At 47.2% G+C, this 19,557-nt stretch overlaps 1 protein-coding gene across 1 annotated transcript; it reads right to left on the bottom strand.

The window, feature by feature from the left end:
• Positions 1 to 275: 275 nt before the first annotated feature.
• Positions 276 to 15,854, bottom strand: SDHC (succinate dehydrogenase complex subunit C). Its single transcript, XM_083477684.1, has 6 exons — positions 15,778 to 15,854; positions 11,026 to 11,082; positions 10,176 to 10,277; positions 7,913 to 7,974; positions 5,656 to 5,819; positions 276 to 1,825 (listed from the first exon to the last, which is right to left on the bottom strand). The coding sequence occupies exons 1-6, from the start codon at positions 15,795 to 15,797 to the stop codon at positions 1,721 to 1,723; spliced, it is 510 nt and encodes a 169-aa protein (XP_083333810.1). The 5' UTR covers positions 15,798 to 15,854; the 3' UTR covers positions 276 to 1,720.
• Positions 15,855 to 19,557: the final 3,703 nt, after the last annotated feature.

Raw genomic sequence — 19,557 nt, 5'->3', positions numbered from 1 at the left:
AACAGCTGAACCACACCACACCAGTTCTGCTCAGCAACAGAGAACATTTCTTGCATACAGAAGATCTGGGTTTGCGGATTCCACCTGAGGAAGAAGGGTTGGAAGCTACCAATCTCTTCCTGAAAACTTGGGCAGTAGGGGACCTTGGAACTGCCCATGTATTTTTAAACCAGGCCAGGTTCTGCACCCAAGACATACAACAGCCGAGTGAGATACGACCCACTGTGACATACCCTGATTATTCAGAAACATGTCGAATAAATAGCACCAGTAACTTCACGTGCCCCACGAAAGGCTGAAGACAATTTATTAGTAGTAGAAACAGGTGGAAACTTTACAAAACCCAAACAATGGTTCTGATCGCAGAGAAGTAAGTTGCTTCATTTGTGGAGAACAGAGGGTGGAGAGAGGCAACCCAGCTTCATTCATGGGGAGGGAAAGTTGTCTGGCTTTAACATTTAAGGAGGTGGTAGTACAGTATGGGCTTGTATTTACGGCATGCGAGAGGATAATTTGTCTGCGACAGGGTTGGAGAAACATGTGGCCTTTGCAGATGTGAAGCCTCCAATGCCCCTCGTTCCCAGTGAGCATGGCAAACGGTGATGGGAGTTGTAGTCCCACACCATCTGGAGCTTCCCCATTATCAGGACAGATCCATCTGCAAAGATGGCGAGCTGGATAAAGTGGTCTGAAATTACACCACCGGAGTTCTTCCACCGAAGCAGAGCCAGTGTGGGGAAGCTTTTTCGCTCCAGGCGTTGCCAAACTACAACTCCCATCATCCTTGGCCACTGGCCATGCTCGTTGGGGCTGATGGGAGCTGTAGTTTGGCAGAGTCTGGCCGGAGGGCCAAAGGCTCCCCTCACACCTGCGGCAATGAGGGCAGGCCTTGCCCAAGATGACATTGTTTTCTTTCCCCCTGGCCCATGTTGGCGGCCCACACCTACAAAGAGAGCAATGCAGCATTTCTGCACGTTGCCATAGCAACCTCAGCAGAGGCAGCCACAGGCCCAAAGCCTCACGACCGCTGCCATCATTCTGGGGATAAAGGGGTGAGGCGCAGGACAGCCACTGGAGGTGGCTTTGGCTGAATGTGCTGCTCTTGCCTGCGAGCCTCGCTTATCAATGGGCACCCTTGTCCTCGTGAAAAATATACCCACACGCTCGCTCACACAGTGTGCTAATGGAGCTCCCTCAGCCCCTAGGCGGGGGACAAAGGCTGGTATTGTCTCAAGCCTTTTTGGGGGGAAGACTGGGGGTGGGGAAGGGAGAAACGAAAAGAAGCATGCGGCCGAGGAAAGCAATGGCTCAAGCAGTGCATTGTGGGTATGCTAGCTTCTTAGCCAATCAGGACTCAGCTGCTGTTGGCCATCTTTGGAGTCTTGCGCATGCAGCCCTAGGCTTTACCTCAGGGGCAACGGGACGGGGGATTTCTGGTGATAATGTGGGACATTAAAATAAAAACAGAAAAAGAGTGGTTCTGCAATAATCTGGGAGGATCTGAGAAGGGAGGAAAGAATCATCTCATTACCATTTACTATTAAACTATGTGCTGATTTGTGAACCATTTGCCCCTACCCCAGACTGTTTCCCTAGCCAAAAAGCTGCCCCTCAACTTCTACTACTCCGGAGATTTTGACGAACTAAACCGTTCAAGAGATGGAAGAGAACAGGATTTCAGGAGTGGTAGAGGACAAGAGAAGGACTGCTCCGCCCAGCTTCACATTGCTGCAATCCCAATGGAGGACAATACTGTCAGGATAAGGACGAGGACTCCAGATTGGTAGACCTGGGGTATTTTGAATCCTTTGCCCAGGTCCCATACCTACAAGAGAGAGAGAGAGAGAGGGAAGCAAAAGTGTTGTTTTAAATAGCTGTTTTTAACTGATTATTTCACTTTAGCAAACCGTTATATACATTTTATGAAATAAATAATAAACTCCCATCTGTCTCAGCCAGCATGGCCAATGGTCAGGGATGATGGGAATTGTAGTCCCAACAGTATCTGGAGAGCCTAAGACTAGACACCCCTGTGTTATGAGTGTTGGGTTAGTACCAGGGAGACCCAGTTTCAAATCCCCACTCAGCCATGAAGCTCACAGGGTGACCTCGGCCTGGTCACTGCATCTCAAACTAGGCTACCTCACAAGGTTCTTTGGAGGATAATGTGGGGTGGGTGGGTAAGAAACCATGTATGCTAGCTTTCCTCAACCTGGACCCCTCTGGACACTGCTGCACTCCCACTTTCACCACCATGATGACAGCTGATGGAGTCGGAGGTTCCCTTGTTGTAACAATAATAATAATAATAATAATAATAATAATAATAATAATAATAATAATTTATTAGTTATACCCCGCCCATCTGGCTGGGTTTCCCCAGCCACTCTGGGCGGCTTCCAATAAAACACTAAAATACAATAACCTATTAAACATTAAAAGCTTCCCTAAACAGGGCTGCCTTCAGATGTCTTCTAAAAGTTTGGTAGTTATTTTTCTCTTTGACATCTGGTAGGAGGGCGTTCCACAGGGTGGGTGCCACCACCGAGAAGGCCCTCTGCCTGGTTTCCTGTAACTTGGCTTCTCGCAGCGAGGGAACTGCAAGGATTGCCTCTCAAGAATGCATCTGAAGCTCCGTGAACACTTGAAAGAGCTATGCGCAAGTCGTTATGCAAAGTAGGTGGTGTAATTTGCTTAATTTACACCAGACATACCATCAGCATACATCTATACATAAATGAATATGCACACCCATGTCTGCAGCCACCCCTAGCCTGTCTTGTCCAGTAATTTGCGGCCTCAAAGAGAAATACAAGTAATGTTTGTAGACCTCTCTTGCCTAGTCCCCTGGAAAGGGGTCCTACTCCCCAGAGGGGTCCAGGGAAGTGCTGTTACCTGCGACTCGGCTTTCAACACCACAAAGCATTTCCCAGCTCACAGATTAGTTACTCTGCATGCAAGCAGGTCCAAACTGCTGCACTAGAATTGACAGGTGTATGGTATTGGGGTGCAGTGTTGCAAGTTTGTGGGGTTTTCTCCCAGATCACTCTTGCTTTCTGCAACTGTATGCTGGTGTGTGTGTGTGTGTGTGTGTGTGTGTGTGTGTGTGCGCGCGTGTGTGTGTGGAGAGAGAGAGAGAGAGAGAGAGAGAGAGAGAGAGAGAAGTGCACACATCACTCTTTTCTTTCTCCTGGCAATATTCTTCTCTCTAGCTGTGGCAGCTTCTGATGACAGCCGTTTGTATCGAGTGACAGCAGCTTCTATGCCTCCCTAATAACGTACAAGGGCACACTTGATGCGCAGGGAGCAAAATCCATTTGTCAAGCCCAGCGCCCACCAATTGGCATCCCCTGCCCCAAGGGGCAGCCACTGATTGTGACTCTCAGTAAACCAGAATGCCCTCCAGATCTTATTTTCCAAAAGCAAAGGGAGGCGTGGGCAGGCAGAAGAATCCATGCATACTATCTGGAGTCAAGAGGAAGAGAAGATGCTCATTCGGAGAGGCATAAGATGCCCAGGAGCTGGGCAAGGGAGTCAGTGGGTTGGCCTTTATAAGGTTTTTTTCCCCCTCTAAAGAGAAAAACACACACACACAGAGCTCACACTTCTCCCAGAGAGAAAGAGAGAACCGTCTGTCCCAAATCTCAGCCCCGGGTAAGTACTGAAGAGTCAGTTGCTTTCAAGGGAATGTTGCAGAGTCCCAGAAGTGAGCAATCAGAGCAGTTGTTCTCTCCCCCCTCCCCTCCCAGAGAGAAAACACGCTGACAGATCTAATTGCTTTGAAAAGAAGTGCCACTTCGCAGCACTGCAAATGGCAGAGAAGGATGCAAACATGCAATATGACTGCTCCTTTCTCCGGGGGTGCAGGATGTGTAGTGTAGTGGTTAGAGTGCTGGACGAAGACCTGGGAGCCCACAGTTCAAATCCCCACTCAGCTTTGACCTCACTCGGTGACCCTGGGCCACTCCCTGCCCCCCAGCCTGACCCACCTCGCAAGGTTGTTGTGAGGATAAAATGAGGAGGGAGAACCTTGTGTGTCACCTTGAACTCTTCAAAGGATAGGTGGTTCATAAATACAGGAAGTAAATAAGTAAGGAAGTCAACTCTTTCCATCCCTTTGCTTTTAGGCAACTGGCTGGTTTTTTTTAAGCTGTTGGTCAGAGTTGCACGAGTTAATCCTGGCTCAGGCTGCTGCCCACACAGAGACATCCTGCCACTAGCCCAAACCTCCCCCTTTTGTCTGCTGAACGTGTGGGCAAGCAGTGTTCCTCTGGCAGAATCCCCAATGCAAAGCTTCCAGGTACAGAGACAGTACAGTGGTACCTCGGCTTAAGTACTTAATTCGTTCCGGAGGTCCATACTTAACCTGAAACTGTTCTTAACCTGAAGCACCACTTTAGCTAATGGGGCCTCCTGCTGCCGCCGCGCCGCCGGAGCATGATTTCTGTTCTCATCCTGAAGCAAAATTCTTAACCCGAGGTACTATTTCTGGGTTAGCGGAGGCTGTAACCTGAAGCATATGTAACCCAGGGTACCACTGTATACCACTGAATACCAGGACAGGCACCTTCTTATTTACATTTCTATCCTGCTTTTCCTACAAGGAGCTCCAGGTGGCATCTAAGGGTCTCCCCAATTTATCTTCACACTTTATGTCTTCAGCCTGGCAGCCCCCAGCTCTTTGGAACTCCCTCCCACAGCGCTTTCAGACAGGTGCTTTCTCTTCTGCCTTTCTGATACGCGCTTAAAAAGTTCTTTCAACAAGCCTTCTAAAATCTCTATCCCCATTGGCACCTGCTTTCGGTTTGAATTGATTTTGTGCATGTGCTGTTGCTTTAATCTGTTTTTTAAAAAATATTTATTATTATTATTTTTTAAAAAATATTGTGCTATTGTTGTAATTTCAGCAGCTCCTATGCCACGTAAATCACAGTCGCCTCTAAGCGGTGTACTGCAGACTCAGTAGAGTGAAAATAAAATTGAGCTGAAACTATAAAATCAGAATTTAGATAAAATGCCTGCTAGCAAAAAAACCCAAGTCTTTGGTAAGGGCTAGAATTTCAACTGGGGGGGCGGCTGTCTGACCTCAACTGGGAGGGAGCTCCATAAAAATGGGCCTGCAATCCTGAACACATAAACAGCGACTCCTCCCAAGACCTCAGTGAATACTTATGTCATTATATTGCAAATGGCTCTAGGATGCATCATGGGAAGAATATATATATATATATTTAGGCATCAGGCAAAAACATTTAGCCAGGCCTTTGGCTTATAATTCTCTGTGGGCTTCATGACTTGGTGGGTTGTTTTATTCCTGCCTTTTAAAAATAGAATTGCCCTTTAGAATTTTTTTTGTTTTATTTTATGCTGGCTTCAATCTGTTTGTTTGCATCCATATTGTAATGGTGGTAAAAAAAAGCAACGAATACATTAAATAAATAAAATAATGAATGAAATCAATGATTAATATTAACGACAGCAGCAACGGTGCAAGGAAGATTAGGACACAGTCAACCGGTGAGTTCCATGGCTCAGTTGGGATCTGAAACCCTGCTCTGTAGCTCCCAGTCTAGTGCTCTAACCGCTACATCACCACCGCCTTTTTTATGCTGAGAGGCTCCCCAGCTGCACTCCTATTCCAAAGGGGCTACTCACTAGATGCCTGATTCCGTTCCAGGTGTGGAAGGTCAAGGGGAAAGCCAGGGCAAACTTTGCAGAGTAGATGAGGGCAGGCCCCAGGCTAAGGGACCTGATCAGATCCAAGTAGTCAGCAAAGTGTCCTGGGAGGATCAGAGCGCTTAAGCCAAAGAGCGACACCCCTGGGGAGAAAAACACAAGAGAAATGGGCTCCTTTGGACAACCTGTTTATCGAGCAATCTTCTGCGCAAAGCTGATGCGGAGGCTGGACTAGGCCTGATTTTTGTCTGAGCATTCATTCTGATTTGTTCATAGGCAGTGCTTTTTTCTGGGGGTACTCAAAGATATGCAGTACTGGCACCTTAACCCCCCCCCCATGTGAAAAGTGTGGCACTTACTGTAACAACTTTATGGTTCATAGGGTAGTTATAAAGCAATGCGCATTTGCCCTACAGCCACCGTGAACTTTTTGCAGGGTGTTTAGCTGTTTTCCCATTAAATCATTCATTTGTCCCACTTTTCAATGTGTTGCCCACCTTTTCGCTTTGCAAACTGCAAACCGACTCTCACGGGAGGGAGTAACAGCAACCCACAAAGAGGATTAGACTGATTCCTGTAGGAAAAGGCCATTGATAGGCTATGCTCTGCCTCCACAGTTGGAGACAGAAATGCTTCTGAATATCAATTTCTGGAAGCCACAGGAGGGGAGAGTCCTCTTGTGAAGGGATCCAGCTCAAGGCCTGGCCACTGAAGCATCTGTTTAGCCCCTGGGAGAACAGGATGCTGGATTAGATGTGACAACGGCCTGAACCAACACGTTCTTTTAATGTTCATATGTAAAAAGACCTTATCTTAGGGGGGGGGAGTGGATTTGTTGTGCAATGGCACCAGAGCACTTTAATCTGCTTTATTTGCAAAAACCTCCAATTTCAGTTTGAGCTTGAGCCCCTCCTGTGAAATTCTGGCTGTCTGGGGGCACCCAGGGATGCTAAGGATATGGGAGGCAGGCGTACCACTCTCAGGCCCCTGAAAAACCTCTCACATTTGCTACCTGTGCTATGCAAGTTACATGCTGCAGGAGAACCTACGCCCAGAACACACCTCCAAGACAAGCTATACAGTATATGACATCTAGTGCGTGGCAGGTAAAGAGGCAGCTGAGCAAAAGGGGCGTTTTGCAGGCACCGATCAGCCCTGGACAGCCCTGGACAGAGCACTCTGCCAATGCCAACCGTCAGACACCACAATACAGTAAAATGGCGAATTCAATCCAAGTGGCTTAATACCATGGCTCTGCTCAGGTTATAAGGCCACCAACTAGAGTAAGGAGCATCCATCACGGCGAGACACAGAACAGCTAAAAGCAAGGCCGGATTAGCAGTGGCTTGAGCTTTGACAAAGCCCCTTGAAGCTTCTGGAGGAAAGTTTCCTTTCCAGGCAAATTACAGATCAGCTACCAATGCACAGGCAACCTCAGCTAGCTGAGCAAAGAGAGGCAAACCCCACGGGCGAGAGCTGGGGCGCAGAGCCGGACTGACATGCGCCGGGGACAGCTGCTACGCAATAAGGACAGCTTGATGAGAGCGCCTGAGTTGGCTGGAAGAGCAGCGGTGGCGGCTCCTTCCTTTTAAGCCTCAAGGCTTCTCCAGATGGCACTGCCAGAATGGATGGCAAGGGCAGTGGGGAAGGGCAGGCGGAGCCAGCAAGAGCGAAGACCACCAAGCTGCTCTTAGATCTGCTCTCTTCCTGCCCACCTGCCCGTCACTGGTCAGCAAAACCCTCCCAGGACACTTCACCCGCCACCCCGGCCAAAGGAGCATGCTGCAAAGCGCAGGACCAACGTGGTGCAAGCTGTCCTGCTGTTTCCCAGTGGTCATGCTTCTCATTTTGCTGCCTGCCCCGACTTGTCCAGGGCATTAAAAAAAATAAAATCTTCTTCTGCTCTCCAATCTCCCCTGGCTGCTTGAGATGAATCTGGCGAAGTGCCTCTTGGTTGACAGGCATGAGAGCGGGCTGTACCACTTGAGACTGCAAAGGGCGGGGGGTAGCACTTTTTAAATGCATGACACATACGCATGCCCCATGTTAAGGCAAAAAACACATTTCCTGAAATTCAGCAGCATTCTCCCATTGCTCCAGGCGCCTCTGGGAAGCCCAAGCACAGCAGAAAGGCTACAGGCCGTTCTGCAGTGAGGGAGCCGCAGCTGTAAGGAGGGTGCTGAAAAACAGGAGTGGGGTCCAGAGGAAGGTGACAAAGGACAGACCCCCAAAGTACCTAGGCTCATTGCAGCTCCTGTGCCACGGTGAGAAATGGACATCATCATGGGCAGGGACCAGCTGAAAGAAGAAGAAACAGAGGCCAGTGAGACGGGGCACAAAGCAAGGCACCAGAGTCTAGCCAGACTGCCACCAACATTCAGTTCACAACAGCTCTTTCTTCCCCCACCCCATCCCACCAAACTCTCTTAAAAAAGGGGTGGGGAACCTGCAGCCAATGGGCCCATTCTGGCCTGCCAGCGGGTTCTTATTTGGCCCACCAGTCCCTTTCCTCCAAACCACACCCACCTGGCTAATCAGCTGGTGTCGCTGGCTGATGTAAACTGATAGGTGGGTTAAGTCCTGCTGGCTGCAGATTCACCAGCATATTCCCCATGAGGAACACACTGGCGAAGAACACCCCTGCAGAGAGCAGGATTGAGCCCTCTGCTCATCAGCTGATGAACGGAGAGTTAAATCCTACTGGGTCCTGCTTCGCTAGCATGTTCCCTCGCAGGGAACCCCTCTCTCTGCCCTAGAACGTTGGCAGATGGAAGGGGGAGAAGCCACCCTTTGGTCACATGATAGCATCATAGCATCATAGTGACCCCACCCACCTGTCAAAGTTGGCCCACAGGGTGGAAGGAGATAACGAGGGGCCAAAATGGCTCCCCACTCTGGTCTTAAAGCCTTTGTTCAACTGATTATTCAACTACTCCGCTTCTAGATTGCCTATCAGCCGAAGTCCCTGGGCTTCAGAAACCAGTAAGACACACCAAAAAATAAATAAATCCCTATGTAAATGACATAAAACCTTCACAACCTAGCATTCAGACAGCACTAAAAACACAGATCAGCATAATATGAAACCCCCAAAAATAACATTTTGCACAGATCTAACTGCACTGGAAGAAAAAAATAAAAGAGGCTGAGAGAGGGAAGAGGTCTCTTAATGCTGACAATGTAGTCACCCAGTGCAAAAAACCATGCAGTTTGTTCCCATAAAAAGCAGCGATGGCCACCAACTAGGGTAGCTTTAACAGAGGGCTAAACAAATCCATGGACGAGGAGGCTACTAACGGCCACAACAGCTGGTAGCATATATGTACCGTACATCTCTCGGGTGTCAAAGACCAGGCTAAAGAGGTAAGTCTTCAGCATATGACAGAAACTGCAGAATGAAGGTGTGCCAAATGCACCTCTGTGGTGGGGACAGAATTCCTCTGTTTAGGGGCCACCACAGAGAAGGCCCTCTCCTCAGCTGCAATGCACAGTTGCAGTTAGTGGAATTGCTTGTACTTTTTATTTTATTTCCCCCTCACTATATGGAGTCAAATATTGAGTTTGGGATCTTGTTTGTGTATGTGGGCTATTAATAAACTCAAAACAGAACTGATTTGGAGAAGGAGGGGGAGAATCGGTGACTCTCCAAGTGTAAATCACCCAGGATGGAGAAACTGTTCCAGCTCATTCTGTGCCTGTACCCAGAATTATGCCAGGAATCCAGCCAGATGAGGCGAAGGGATGGAGGAATCTACGGAGGTGGCTGAGGAATGACTTTGCCACAATGGCAGGAATCCTGGAGGGGCGGTGGAGGAAAGAGAGACCGGCTTAAAGGGAAAGCAGCGGACCTTCCGAGCGCCCCTGTGAAGAAAGAAGGAACAGGATGCTGCAAGGGGAACAGGGTGCGAATTCCACATCCAGGGAGCCAATGGATTATAGGAAGCTGCTTTATAGTGAGCCAAGGTTTCAGGCAGGGAGACTTAGCCCTACCTGGGGAAGCCGGGGATTGAACTTGCATGCAAAACTGATGCTCTACCCACTGAAGGGCAACGCTTCCCCTGTAGTGTGCAACAGCATCAAATCCAAATGTCCACCCTTTTCCCTTTAAGTAAGCCGCTCTTTTGTCGACTGCCCTTTCAGGATTCCTGCCAACGTGGCAAAGGGTTCCTCTGGGTGATCTCAGTGATCCAGCTGGGATACGAAGGCTCAGGTGGTCCTTAAGGTATCCTGAGCCAAAGCTGCTTGGGGCTTTGTATATATAACACAGGAACTCTGAACCTGTAGCAGAAGATGGCAATAATGTGGTAAGCCTTGGGGAAGACTTGCAGAACATCTAATAAAGTGGAACGATGTCTGGTCGGCCCAGTATAAATTGTGTTGACGACGTGCTGCAAAAAACACCCACCAACTCCGTCCCCGTGCCAGTCCTAAATCTTGCTCTTCATCTCAATTAATTGGAAATGCGAGTGCCTCCCTTCTTAAACAAAACCAGCTCTTACTGGTAGATGGTGACATGAGGGGACAGAGGACGGTTGGACCGGGTGTTCTTCTCCCAAAACTGGGCCATCTCCTCCTTTGCCGTCGTTGCCATGGGGACCACGCTGGAAAAGAAAACACAGGAGAGGAGAATAGCGCTGGGGCCTGTGCCGTGCTTAGGAACATGGGAAGATACTGCATTGCAATCAAGAGAACAGGGCGGGCCCTAAAATGGGAGGAAAAGTCATGGTTCGATCATCTCATGGGTGACTCATGAGCGGCTCATGGTTTGTTAAATGAACAATGCCTCAAACTGGAGGTGCATAACTTTTGCTGTTGTTGTTGTTATTCCTCCTTCCTCCCCTCCCCTTTTCCTTTTATTGTCATCTAAAATAGGACACTGTAAGTCTGAGGATGGGATCGATCTCATTTGTTTTCAGCAAGGGGTTTTGTGGAGGTGAAGAGCAGGGTTATTTTTTAAAAAAGAGGAAAATTATTTAAATAATATAATAAAATTGATGCACCAACTTCCTCTCCTGTAGGGCTCTGAATGGAAGTTTGTTTAGGGACAACTTTTGTTTGCAATAAATAAGGGTGTGGTGGAGGGGCACAGAGACAGAGGGTGAATGGAAAGGACCATCTGAAGCCAAGTCGTTGGCAAGTAAACCAGCGAACGCCCTTTGATTTATATTTCCTGAGAGCAGCACCTGCAGATTCTATAAAGTGCCAATCACAGCATTAACAGCTAGCCAGCCGTTTTAATGGCCCATGAATTATGGGAGAACAAACTGGCAGAGGAGTGAATCTTGCAAGGATCCAAACAGCAGGAGGAGAATTAACAAAAGCCCATTTTTTTTACTGTCATAAACTCACTGCCGCGTGGAGAGTCCCGGTCCGAGACGAACACAGAGGCATCGCCGGCTGGCTAATCTGAAAGACAAAAGTGCTCTTTGAATTTACAACTGAAGCCTTATTCTTCCCACCAAGACACAGTGCAAGGCAGGAAACATGAAAACACAACACGTTTTGCTCGATAATCACACAGAAACCATTATTGTTATTATACTGGGGTGTGTATGTGTCTAGAACCTTCCGACACAATAACGAAATAAAATGTTGGCACTGCAACCAAGGCTGTGTACACAGCATATATTTAAAGCACAGGCCCGCCTGCCCCCCTGAGTTCTGTGAGCTGTAGTTTCCCAAGGGTGCTGGGAACTATAGTTCTTTAAGGGGTAAAAAAATTGGGAGGGGAAGAATGTACTTTAAATATATGGTGTGTACTACACAGCCAGAGAAATATATCGCCAGCTTCCCATTGGTTTAAGTAAATCACAATCCAATATTGCCAAAAGCATTTTGACCAGGCAGTCTTCTTCAGTGGCAAACAATAACAGCTATTAGATGGATGAGTCTGAAATGGATTATATTTCAGGTCTGATTACATCTAGGTTCAGGCTGCCCAGGCTTTTAAATAAAATGTGAAACCACCCATTCAAACCATTAAGGGACAGAAATGGAGTTGGTTGCAATTCCCCAACTTCCGCTGCAAAACTCTCACAGATCCATCCGAAGAGACGCTACATATGGATTTCATAAAAGGTTTTAAATATTTATTGATCTAACAGTGACTTATTACAGATTTAATATAAATCTATGTATATCGAGCTGAAGGAATGTGTGTACATAATTTTGAAAGATGAATGCTTGCTATGTATTTGTCGATCAGTACGTTAAATCTTCTTTTAAAAATTAATGAACGGGGGAATATATTTGTGTGCATCTGTGCACCACACACACAAAATCAAACGTACAGTCCTTCACATCTTCATCCTTGAAATGTAGCTCATTTTAATTTGCTCACTAAACACAAAATATCCAAGATGGGCAAGAAAAACCAGCCCTGCCAATAACAAAAAGCAGTTATTTCATGCCTGAACCCCTAAAGGGTAAAGGTTTGCAGGCTTCTGGTGGGGCGAAAGCAAGAAAGAAAACAAACTTTCATTTCGTTCTGCAGATGTCATTTGTCACACCTGAAGCGCTAGCAAAATAGCAGGTCATTGTTTCAGTGCAGTGAGCATCACATTTCAGTCGCAAACTGACACCATGAGCAAGAGGTAAATTAAGGGTTTCAATTTCTTTTTTTTATTACAGGCACACACACACACCTGCAAGCTACAGGAGCTATTCTAGACAGATTCCGTCAAGATGTTGACAGGCTGACATTCCAAGGTGACACACCAGCAAAAAAACCAGCGATTCACAAGGTAGCCGGTCATAGCTCAAAGAGTTTAGAGATGGGGACTGGAGTGGACTTTGTCTAAAGGACACACTAGTGTTGGAGATAATTGACACATAAAAAAGGAAACTTGCTTCTAAGCAGAGGACTGCTGGATCAGGCCAAAGGCCCACCTAGCCCAGAATCCTGTTCTTACAGTGGTATTCCAGATTATTGTGAGAAGCCTACAAGCAGGACCTGGGTGCAATATGTACTCTCTTCTCTTGAGATTCCTTGCAACTGCCTCTGTGGCTGCCTCTGTCAGTGGAGAAAGAATATACTTAGCCACTGCAGCTGGTAGCCTTCTCTCCTCCATGAATTTGTCTATTCCTCTTCTAAAGCCATCCAAGTTGGTGGCTATTCTGACCTCCTGTGGGAGCACACCCTATAATTTAACAATGCACTGTGTGAAGGACTTTCTCTCCGGTTTCCAGCTACCCCACTTTGCCGGATCAGGTTCCTTCCAAGAATTCTGGGAAGTTTGGGTAAAATTAGGGTTGCCATATGTCCGGAATTTCCCAGACATATCCAGAATCCTGCATTTGTCAGCAGCGTCTGGGCGGAAATCCAGACATATGGCAGCCTGTGTCAACAGTGCCAATTTTGCCGATTTCCCCTAGAAATTAGATACAGGCATGTCAAAATGAGGCAGGAAAGAGGGGCAAAGAAATAAGAATTGAGACCAGCTGAAAGCCTGGTGATGAACACGTTTCGTAGGAAGCGAGTGGCAAAGTGTGATGGTTATTTTTCTGAAACTAGGACGTTTCCCGTTATTATTTTCTGCAGGGCGGTTGAGAATGTGAAGTGGTTCCATGGAAAAGCATTGCTTCTGAACTGGCACTGGGTGAAACGAAAACTCTTGAGCATGGTGCCAGAACCGTGACAGCTCATTCACACATAAGTTGCCACTTGATAAGTGATACACATACATGTGGGAACCAACTCACACATACAAGCACATGTGTTCAATGTTGCACATGTATGCACACCTTTCATATTGTATGCACATATGCACACAGACAGGTGCTCTTACAGATATCTGCAATTTCACAAACTTACAAATGTTAAATTTAGATGTGCGCGTCTAAACCCACATCGATAAAGCATGGGCATATATGACTACAATAACATAAACCTGCACATGCATTTAAGCTCAGGTGTTCAGAGATGCATGTACACAGCCTGTGCATAGTTCCACAAAATTGTTACATATGCTTTACGGCTACTGCACACTTCCATACAATAAAGCATGCATACACTAATATGTATTCACAATGTCACAAGCCAGCATATGTATTTAAACTTATGGACACACAGAGATGTACAACTGCACACATGTGCCACAAATATATTATTCGTGCATTTCAGCTTATGCACATCTGACTGCAATGAAGCACACACGTAAGCGTACGCATGCAAGGCAAACACTCTCACAAACTCATGCATGCATTTCAGCTTATGCACAAACAGAGACCCATGTTTGCAGTGCAACAAGCACATGTACACAAAAGAATAGATGAACACACACCAGGCTTCAGAAAGGGCAACATTTAGAAACTAGTTGGAGAATATTTCAGCCTCACTGGACACTTGCCTACTGAACTTACAAGTAGCCATTCTGAAACAAAGAGCTTTCAGGGGAAAACTCCAGTGTGAAATTAAATCACAACTGATGAAGAAATACAATCAAACAAAAACCTGTGACTGAATCAAGATAATGGGTTTTTAATCACACTACATGGTATTAATTAGGTTACCAGTGCCAGGATATTTGTGTTTGCACCAACATTGCCTTGGTGACAGTAATAGTAACTATTCTGCTTTTATCGGCGTCTGTTTTTCACGGATTTCCTTTCCATTTGGCCTCACTCCTCTTCATCCCTGCCCATCAAAGCACATATACGCAGCTGCCATAATTTAAGACTATGCTTCATGCATCGGAGGAAACAGACAACCAAAGCATGCTCCCTAATAGTTTGCTGGTTGTCTTTAAGGCTTCACATGTACTTTACATGTAGAAGCTTTGCCCACATGGAGAAGAGGCTGGTGGGGCTGCACTGCTGATATCATGCACAGCACCGGCCCTATGCCTTGAACACTGGCACATTGACACTGGTATCTATACTGGGAAAACCAACAGGCAAATGACAGGTCATGCATAGGCTTGCATGTGATCTGAACCCATGCATGATCAGGGGTTCTGATCATGGGAACACTAATGGGTGAAAAGTTGTTCACACATAGGCTTTCCTGGTGCAGGTACCTATAACAGCACACAAATGTCCATGGGGCAGGGCTGACACAGAATAGGACATTAGAGGCAGGGTCAGGGGTGCAGTCTCAATGCCTCCTTCTGTGTCCATGGCTTCTGTGTGTGGAGAAGGCCCACCAGCATGTCTGCTTGTGTGCAAACACATGTGTCTCAGTTTGTGGAAATGCCTATGGACGTGTACTGAATGCATAAGCATAACACAGCTGTGGGGGTTTATGGGTGGGTGTGTCACAAATAAATGCATTTGCAGAAACGTGCATAGGCACATAACACTGACATGCAATCATAGAATTGTGGAGCTGGAAGGGACCCTGAGGGTCATCTAGTCCAACCCCCTGCAATGCAGGAATCTTTCACCTCATGTGGGGCTCGAACCCACGACCCTGAGATTAAGAGCCTCATGCTACACCAACTGAACTTTGTCGTTAACTATGTTTGAAACTACCTAAGCAGTATCAAACTGTTTTAACGTGGTGTTGCAATTTTGTGTTCTAATGCTGTAATGCACCCTGAGACCTTAAGGTGAAGGGTGGGTAATCAATTAAATAATAATATGAACAACAGCATATATTTATATACTTAGCTATGCACATAATGCTGAAATGCGTGCATCTTACATCTGTGGGGCTTGTGAGTGAGTGCATACGGACACAGATTACATCTCTCTGCAAATACAAGTTTACATGCGCACAAAGATATGTGGCACCGCAAAAACATTATGTACCCACGTGCTGACAGGTGTGGGGCGTGTGCATGCAAGCAGAAAGGCAGGCACAGCCTGCTGGTGCACGTGAAAACGCACTTTGTACATGCAACAGGATAACAAAACTCTTTAGGTTTGCATTTCAGCTTCTGCAAGAGGATAACGGAACGGCGCTTAAAAAAACCACACCTTCAGGGTAAAAACCAATGTCACCCAGTCACACCCAAGGGCACAAGTGTCCCCCCCCCGACAAACGGCCCCTCACAGAACACACCCCATTTCCCAGACAGCCAGGAATGACCCCCACCCCACCTCCCACTCCTTCTCTTCCCTCCCAGCGCTTCGCTCCCGTCTTCTCTCCCCCGCAGTCACCTTAATAGAGACACCGCCATCTTGCCGAGGCGCCACTCGCTCCCGTGTCCCCCCGCCCAACCCCAAGCAGGAAGAAGGCGCAGGGTGACGTCACTGCCCTACTTCCGTCGTCAAAGGCAAGCAAGGGCGGAAGGGCGCTTTTCAGCAGGCGGTGGAGGAGGGGGGCAACGCGTGTCTGCTTAAGACCTTAAGGGTTTCCCGTCCTCTCCCGGTTCTCGCAGGCTGAGATCCTGTGCTCTTTTTGTTTATTTATTCGGGAGCAAGGACTGTTGATTTGCATGGGGCTCCTTACTTCAAATGAGGACTGGGAATTTGATATATTTATAATATGCGCACATTTATATTACACCCCGCCTTTTTTCTCAAGGCGGCTTACAGATAAAAATAAGAACAGCTAGAAAAAGACAATCGTTGTTTTTTTTAAATTAAACATTGATAGAATTAAAACTATGTACATATACAGTGGTACCTCGGGTTAAGTACTTAATTCGTTCCGGAGGTCCGTACTTAACCTGAAACTGTTCTTAACCTGAAGCACCTCTTTAGCTAATGGGGCCTCCTGCTGCCGCTGTGCCGCTGGAGCACGATTTCTGTTCTCATCCTGAAGCAAAGTTCTTAACCTGACGCACTATTTCAGGGTTAGTGGAGTCTGTAACCTGAAGCGTATGTAACCTGGAGCATATGTAACCTGAGGTACCCCTGTATACAATTTATCAGAGCCACACCAGTAAATTAGAGTTGTTCAGGGTAGACCCATTGAAATGAATGGGCACGGCTTAACTCAGGTTCATTCATTTCAACGGGTCTCTGGATATTTATTTATTAGATTTTTATCCCATATTTCCTCCAAGGAGCTCAAAAGTGCTGTTCATGGTTACCTTAACCCTAATGAGCTTCATGGCCGAGAGGATTAGAGCTCTGGCCCATCCACACACCCCCCCCCAAATCCTAGTCCAACACTCTAACCGCTACAACACACTGGCTCTCATTTCAAGTAGAATTTAGTTAGGTATAGCTGATCTTCCACTGTAGTAGCCCAGAGAGAAAAATCACATCCTGTGCAGCCGTTTGTGAGTGAGCAGGCTGGCAACACTTGAATTTTAAACCAAATGTTCAAGGGTTGGCACCTACAAATTTAGAGATTGCACACTTTGTTTTTCTGAGCATGTGTTGAACTCTTTCAAATTCAGGCACCTCATACTGCCGCCCTGCTGGCATTCAACGTCTGCTGGGTTATTTCCATTTATTTTACAGTATTTTATTTATTATTTCAAACATTTATTGTGCTATTTTCCCGCATCTATGAAGGAGTTTCTCAAAGCAACTTCCGAAATACAAGGGCAACAGGGATTCAAATGCTGAAAGGCAGATCGTCGAAGTAAAATGATGAAACGATATATCCTTGCTTCTTCCTCAAGGGGCCTGAGGCAGAGTAAATCGTTCGCTGCCACTAGATCTTCACAACAACCCTGTGAGGTAAGTTAGACTGAGAATGAGAGAAGTGAGTGATCAAGTCAAGGTCAGTAAGCGAGCTTTGTGCTTGAGTAGAATTATGCTAACTGCACTACTCTGAGTACCTCTGAGAAAGTGCAGAGTGTGTTCTGTTCTGGCATCTCCTACTGTGTGCCTCAGATTATGACGTGAGAAGCTTCTGTTCATGTATTATGTATTACATTTATATCCCACCTTTCTTCCAAGGAGCCCAGGGCGGAGTACATGGTCCTCCAGTTTTATTTACCGTATTTTTCGCCCTATAAGACGCACTTTTTCCCCTCCAAAAATAAAGGGGAAATGTGGGTGCGCCCTATGGGGCGGATGCAGGCTTTCACTGAAGCCTGGAGAGCGAGAGGGGTTGGTGCGCACCGACCCCTCTCGCTCTCCAGGCTTCAGGAGAGCCCCAGCGCCAGCCCCACAAGGTCGGGGGACAGAGGGAGGCGGAACGCCGCCATCCCGCTGTCTCCCGAAGTGGTTTGGAGGCTGACGGCGGGGAGAAGAGCGCTTCTCCCCGCTGCCTGCCCCACCACTCCGGGGACAGCAGGGAGACGCAGCGCGTCTTCCTGCTGTCCCCGGACCTAATCTCAAGGCGGGCGGCGGGGAGAAGAGCGCTTCTCCCCGCTGCCTGCCCCACAAGCGCCTGGGAGGGGGGGAATAATTTTTTTTTCTTTATTTCCCCCCAAAAAAACTTGATGCGTCCTATGGGCCGGTGCGTCCTATGGGGCGAAAAATACGGTATTCACACAACAACCCTGTGAGGTAGGTTGGGTTGAAAGATAAGGACTGGCCCAAAGTCACCCTGTGAGCTTCATGGCCGAGTGGGATTTGAACCCTGGTCTCCCAGATCCCAATCCAACACTTTCACCACTACAGTGGTACCTCAGGTTAAGAACTTAATTCGTTCTGGAGGTCCGTTCTTAACCTGAAACTATTCTTAACCTGAAGCACCACTTTAGCTAATGGGGCCTCCCGCCGGAGCACGATTTCTGTTCTCATCCTGAAGCAAAGTTCTTAACCTGAGGTACTATTTCTGGGTTAGCGGAGTCTGTAACCTGAAGCGTCTGTAACCCGAGGTACCACTGTATTGCTATGCTGGCACCCCAGGTTGAATAATTCCACTGTTTCACCAAATAGGGAATGCTGCATCTTTAGTCAATTTTTACACCTTTCATCCCAGTTTTCTCCATCAAGGGGGAGAAGTGACAAGCCCCCACCTGCCCTCCAAGATCATGGACATTCTGAGGCTAAACGCTCTAAGCAAGAATCCAGGGAACTGTGGTTTGCCGTAAACACCCCCTGCAGGCTGGGATACCATTGTTCTTGTAGCCAGGGCTTAGTGGAGCATGCAGAAGGTCCCAGGTTCAATCCCCAGCAACTCTGGGTAGAGTTGGGAGAGATCTCTAATGGAAATCCTGGAAAACCACAGCCTGTGACAAGCCCCCATACTGAGCTAAATGGAGCAATGGTTTGACAGCTTCCTAGCCTGTCTCGTTCCCTTGCCTTTCTGGTGTCGTGCCTTGGACCCAGCAGTCCTCGTTGCAGCACCGAGCCTCCAAACCGCCCACTTTGGACTGCTTAGCCCAGCTGGGGAAAAAATCAAAGTTTCCTTTGTCAGCCCAAACTCAGTCGCCCCAGCTTTGTGGAATGTTGTGCCTACAAGCACCGGCAAGGGATCCAGATCACACAGAAAGCACGGCTCAGGATCAAGGCTTTGAGGGATCTGGAAGGAGGGAGTGATCATGCGCCTCAGGGTTGAGCCTGTCCTGGTGAGCCCCGACCCATCTATCTTCCCCACAATAAAAGTCTAAAAGCTTCCAGGACCGCTGTGAACACCATATATTTAAAGCATATTCTGCCTCCCCCCAAAATATTGGGAACTGTAGTTTGTTATGGGTGCTGGAAATTGTAGCTCTCTTTGGGGGTATACTCCAGATCTCAGGATTTTTGTGGGATGTATTTTAAACGTGTCTTAAAAGGGTCCTAGGAAAGTAGGTGGGCGGGTGAGCATGTGCCAAAACTAGCCGAATTTTGTGGGATTAATTTTGAAGTAACTGCTGAACAAATGTCAAACAGATCAATGTCAAGCAGATATCAATCAGATGAACAACCGCACAACTTTCCGAAGACATCTGAAGGCAGCCCTGTATAACGAAGTTTTTAGTGTTTGACTTTTTGCTGTGGTATTATTATGTTGCAAGCTAGACTGCATAAATTATTGTTATTACAGTATATTTAATGTAATTTTTGCATTTGCCGCTCCACCTAGTTCTGCCTCTAGCTCCACCC

This window comes from Podarcis liolepis (assembly GCF_965112155.1).
Source record: "Podarcis liolepis genome assembly, chromosome: 15".
Classification (NCBI taxonomy): Eukaryota; Metazoa; Chordata; class Lepidosauria; order Squamata; family Lacertidae; genus Podarcis; species Podarcis liolepis.
Note: the sequence above shows the minus strand (reverse complement) of the source record. Positions and strands in the feature narration are given on the sequence as shown.

What these genes read in the sequence shown, in the direction of transcription:
- SDHC (XM_083477684.1), bottom strand. Translation starts at nt 15,797, where the DNA reads ATGGCGGTGTCTCTATTAAG. An exon ending in CCGGGACTCTCCACGCGGCA is followed by an intron (nt 10,278 to 11,025) that starts GTGAGTTTATGA and finishes TTTCTTTTCCAG; the next exon opens with CGTGGTCCCCATGGCAACGA. An exon ending in CCTCATGTCACCATCTACCA is followed by an intron (nt 7,975 to 10,175) that starts GTAAGAGCTGGT and finishes TTCTTCTTTCAG; the next exon opens with CTGGTCCCTGCCCATGATGA.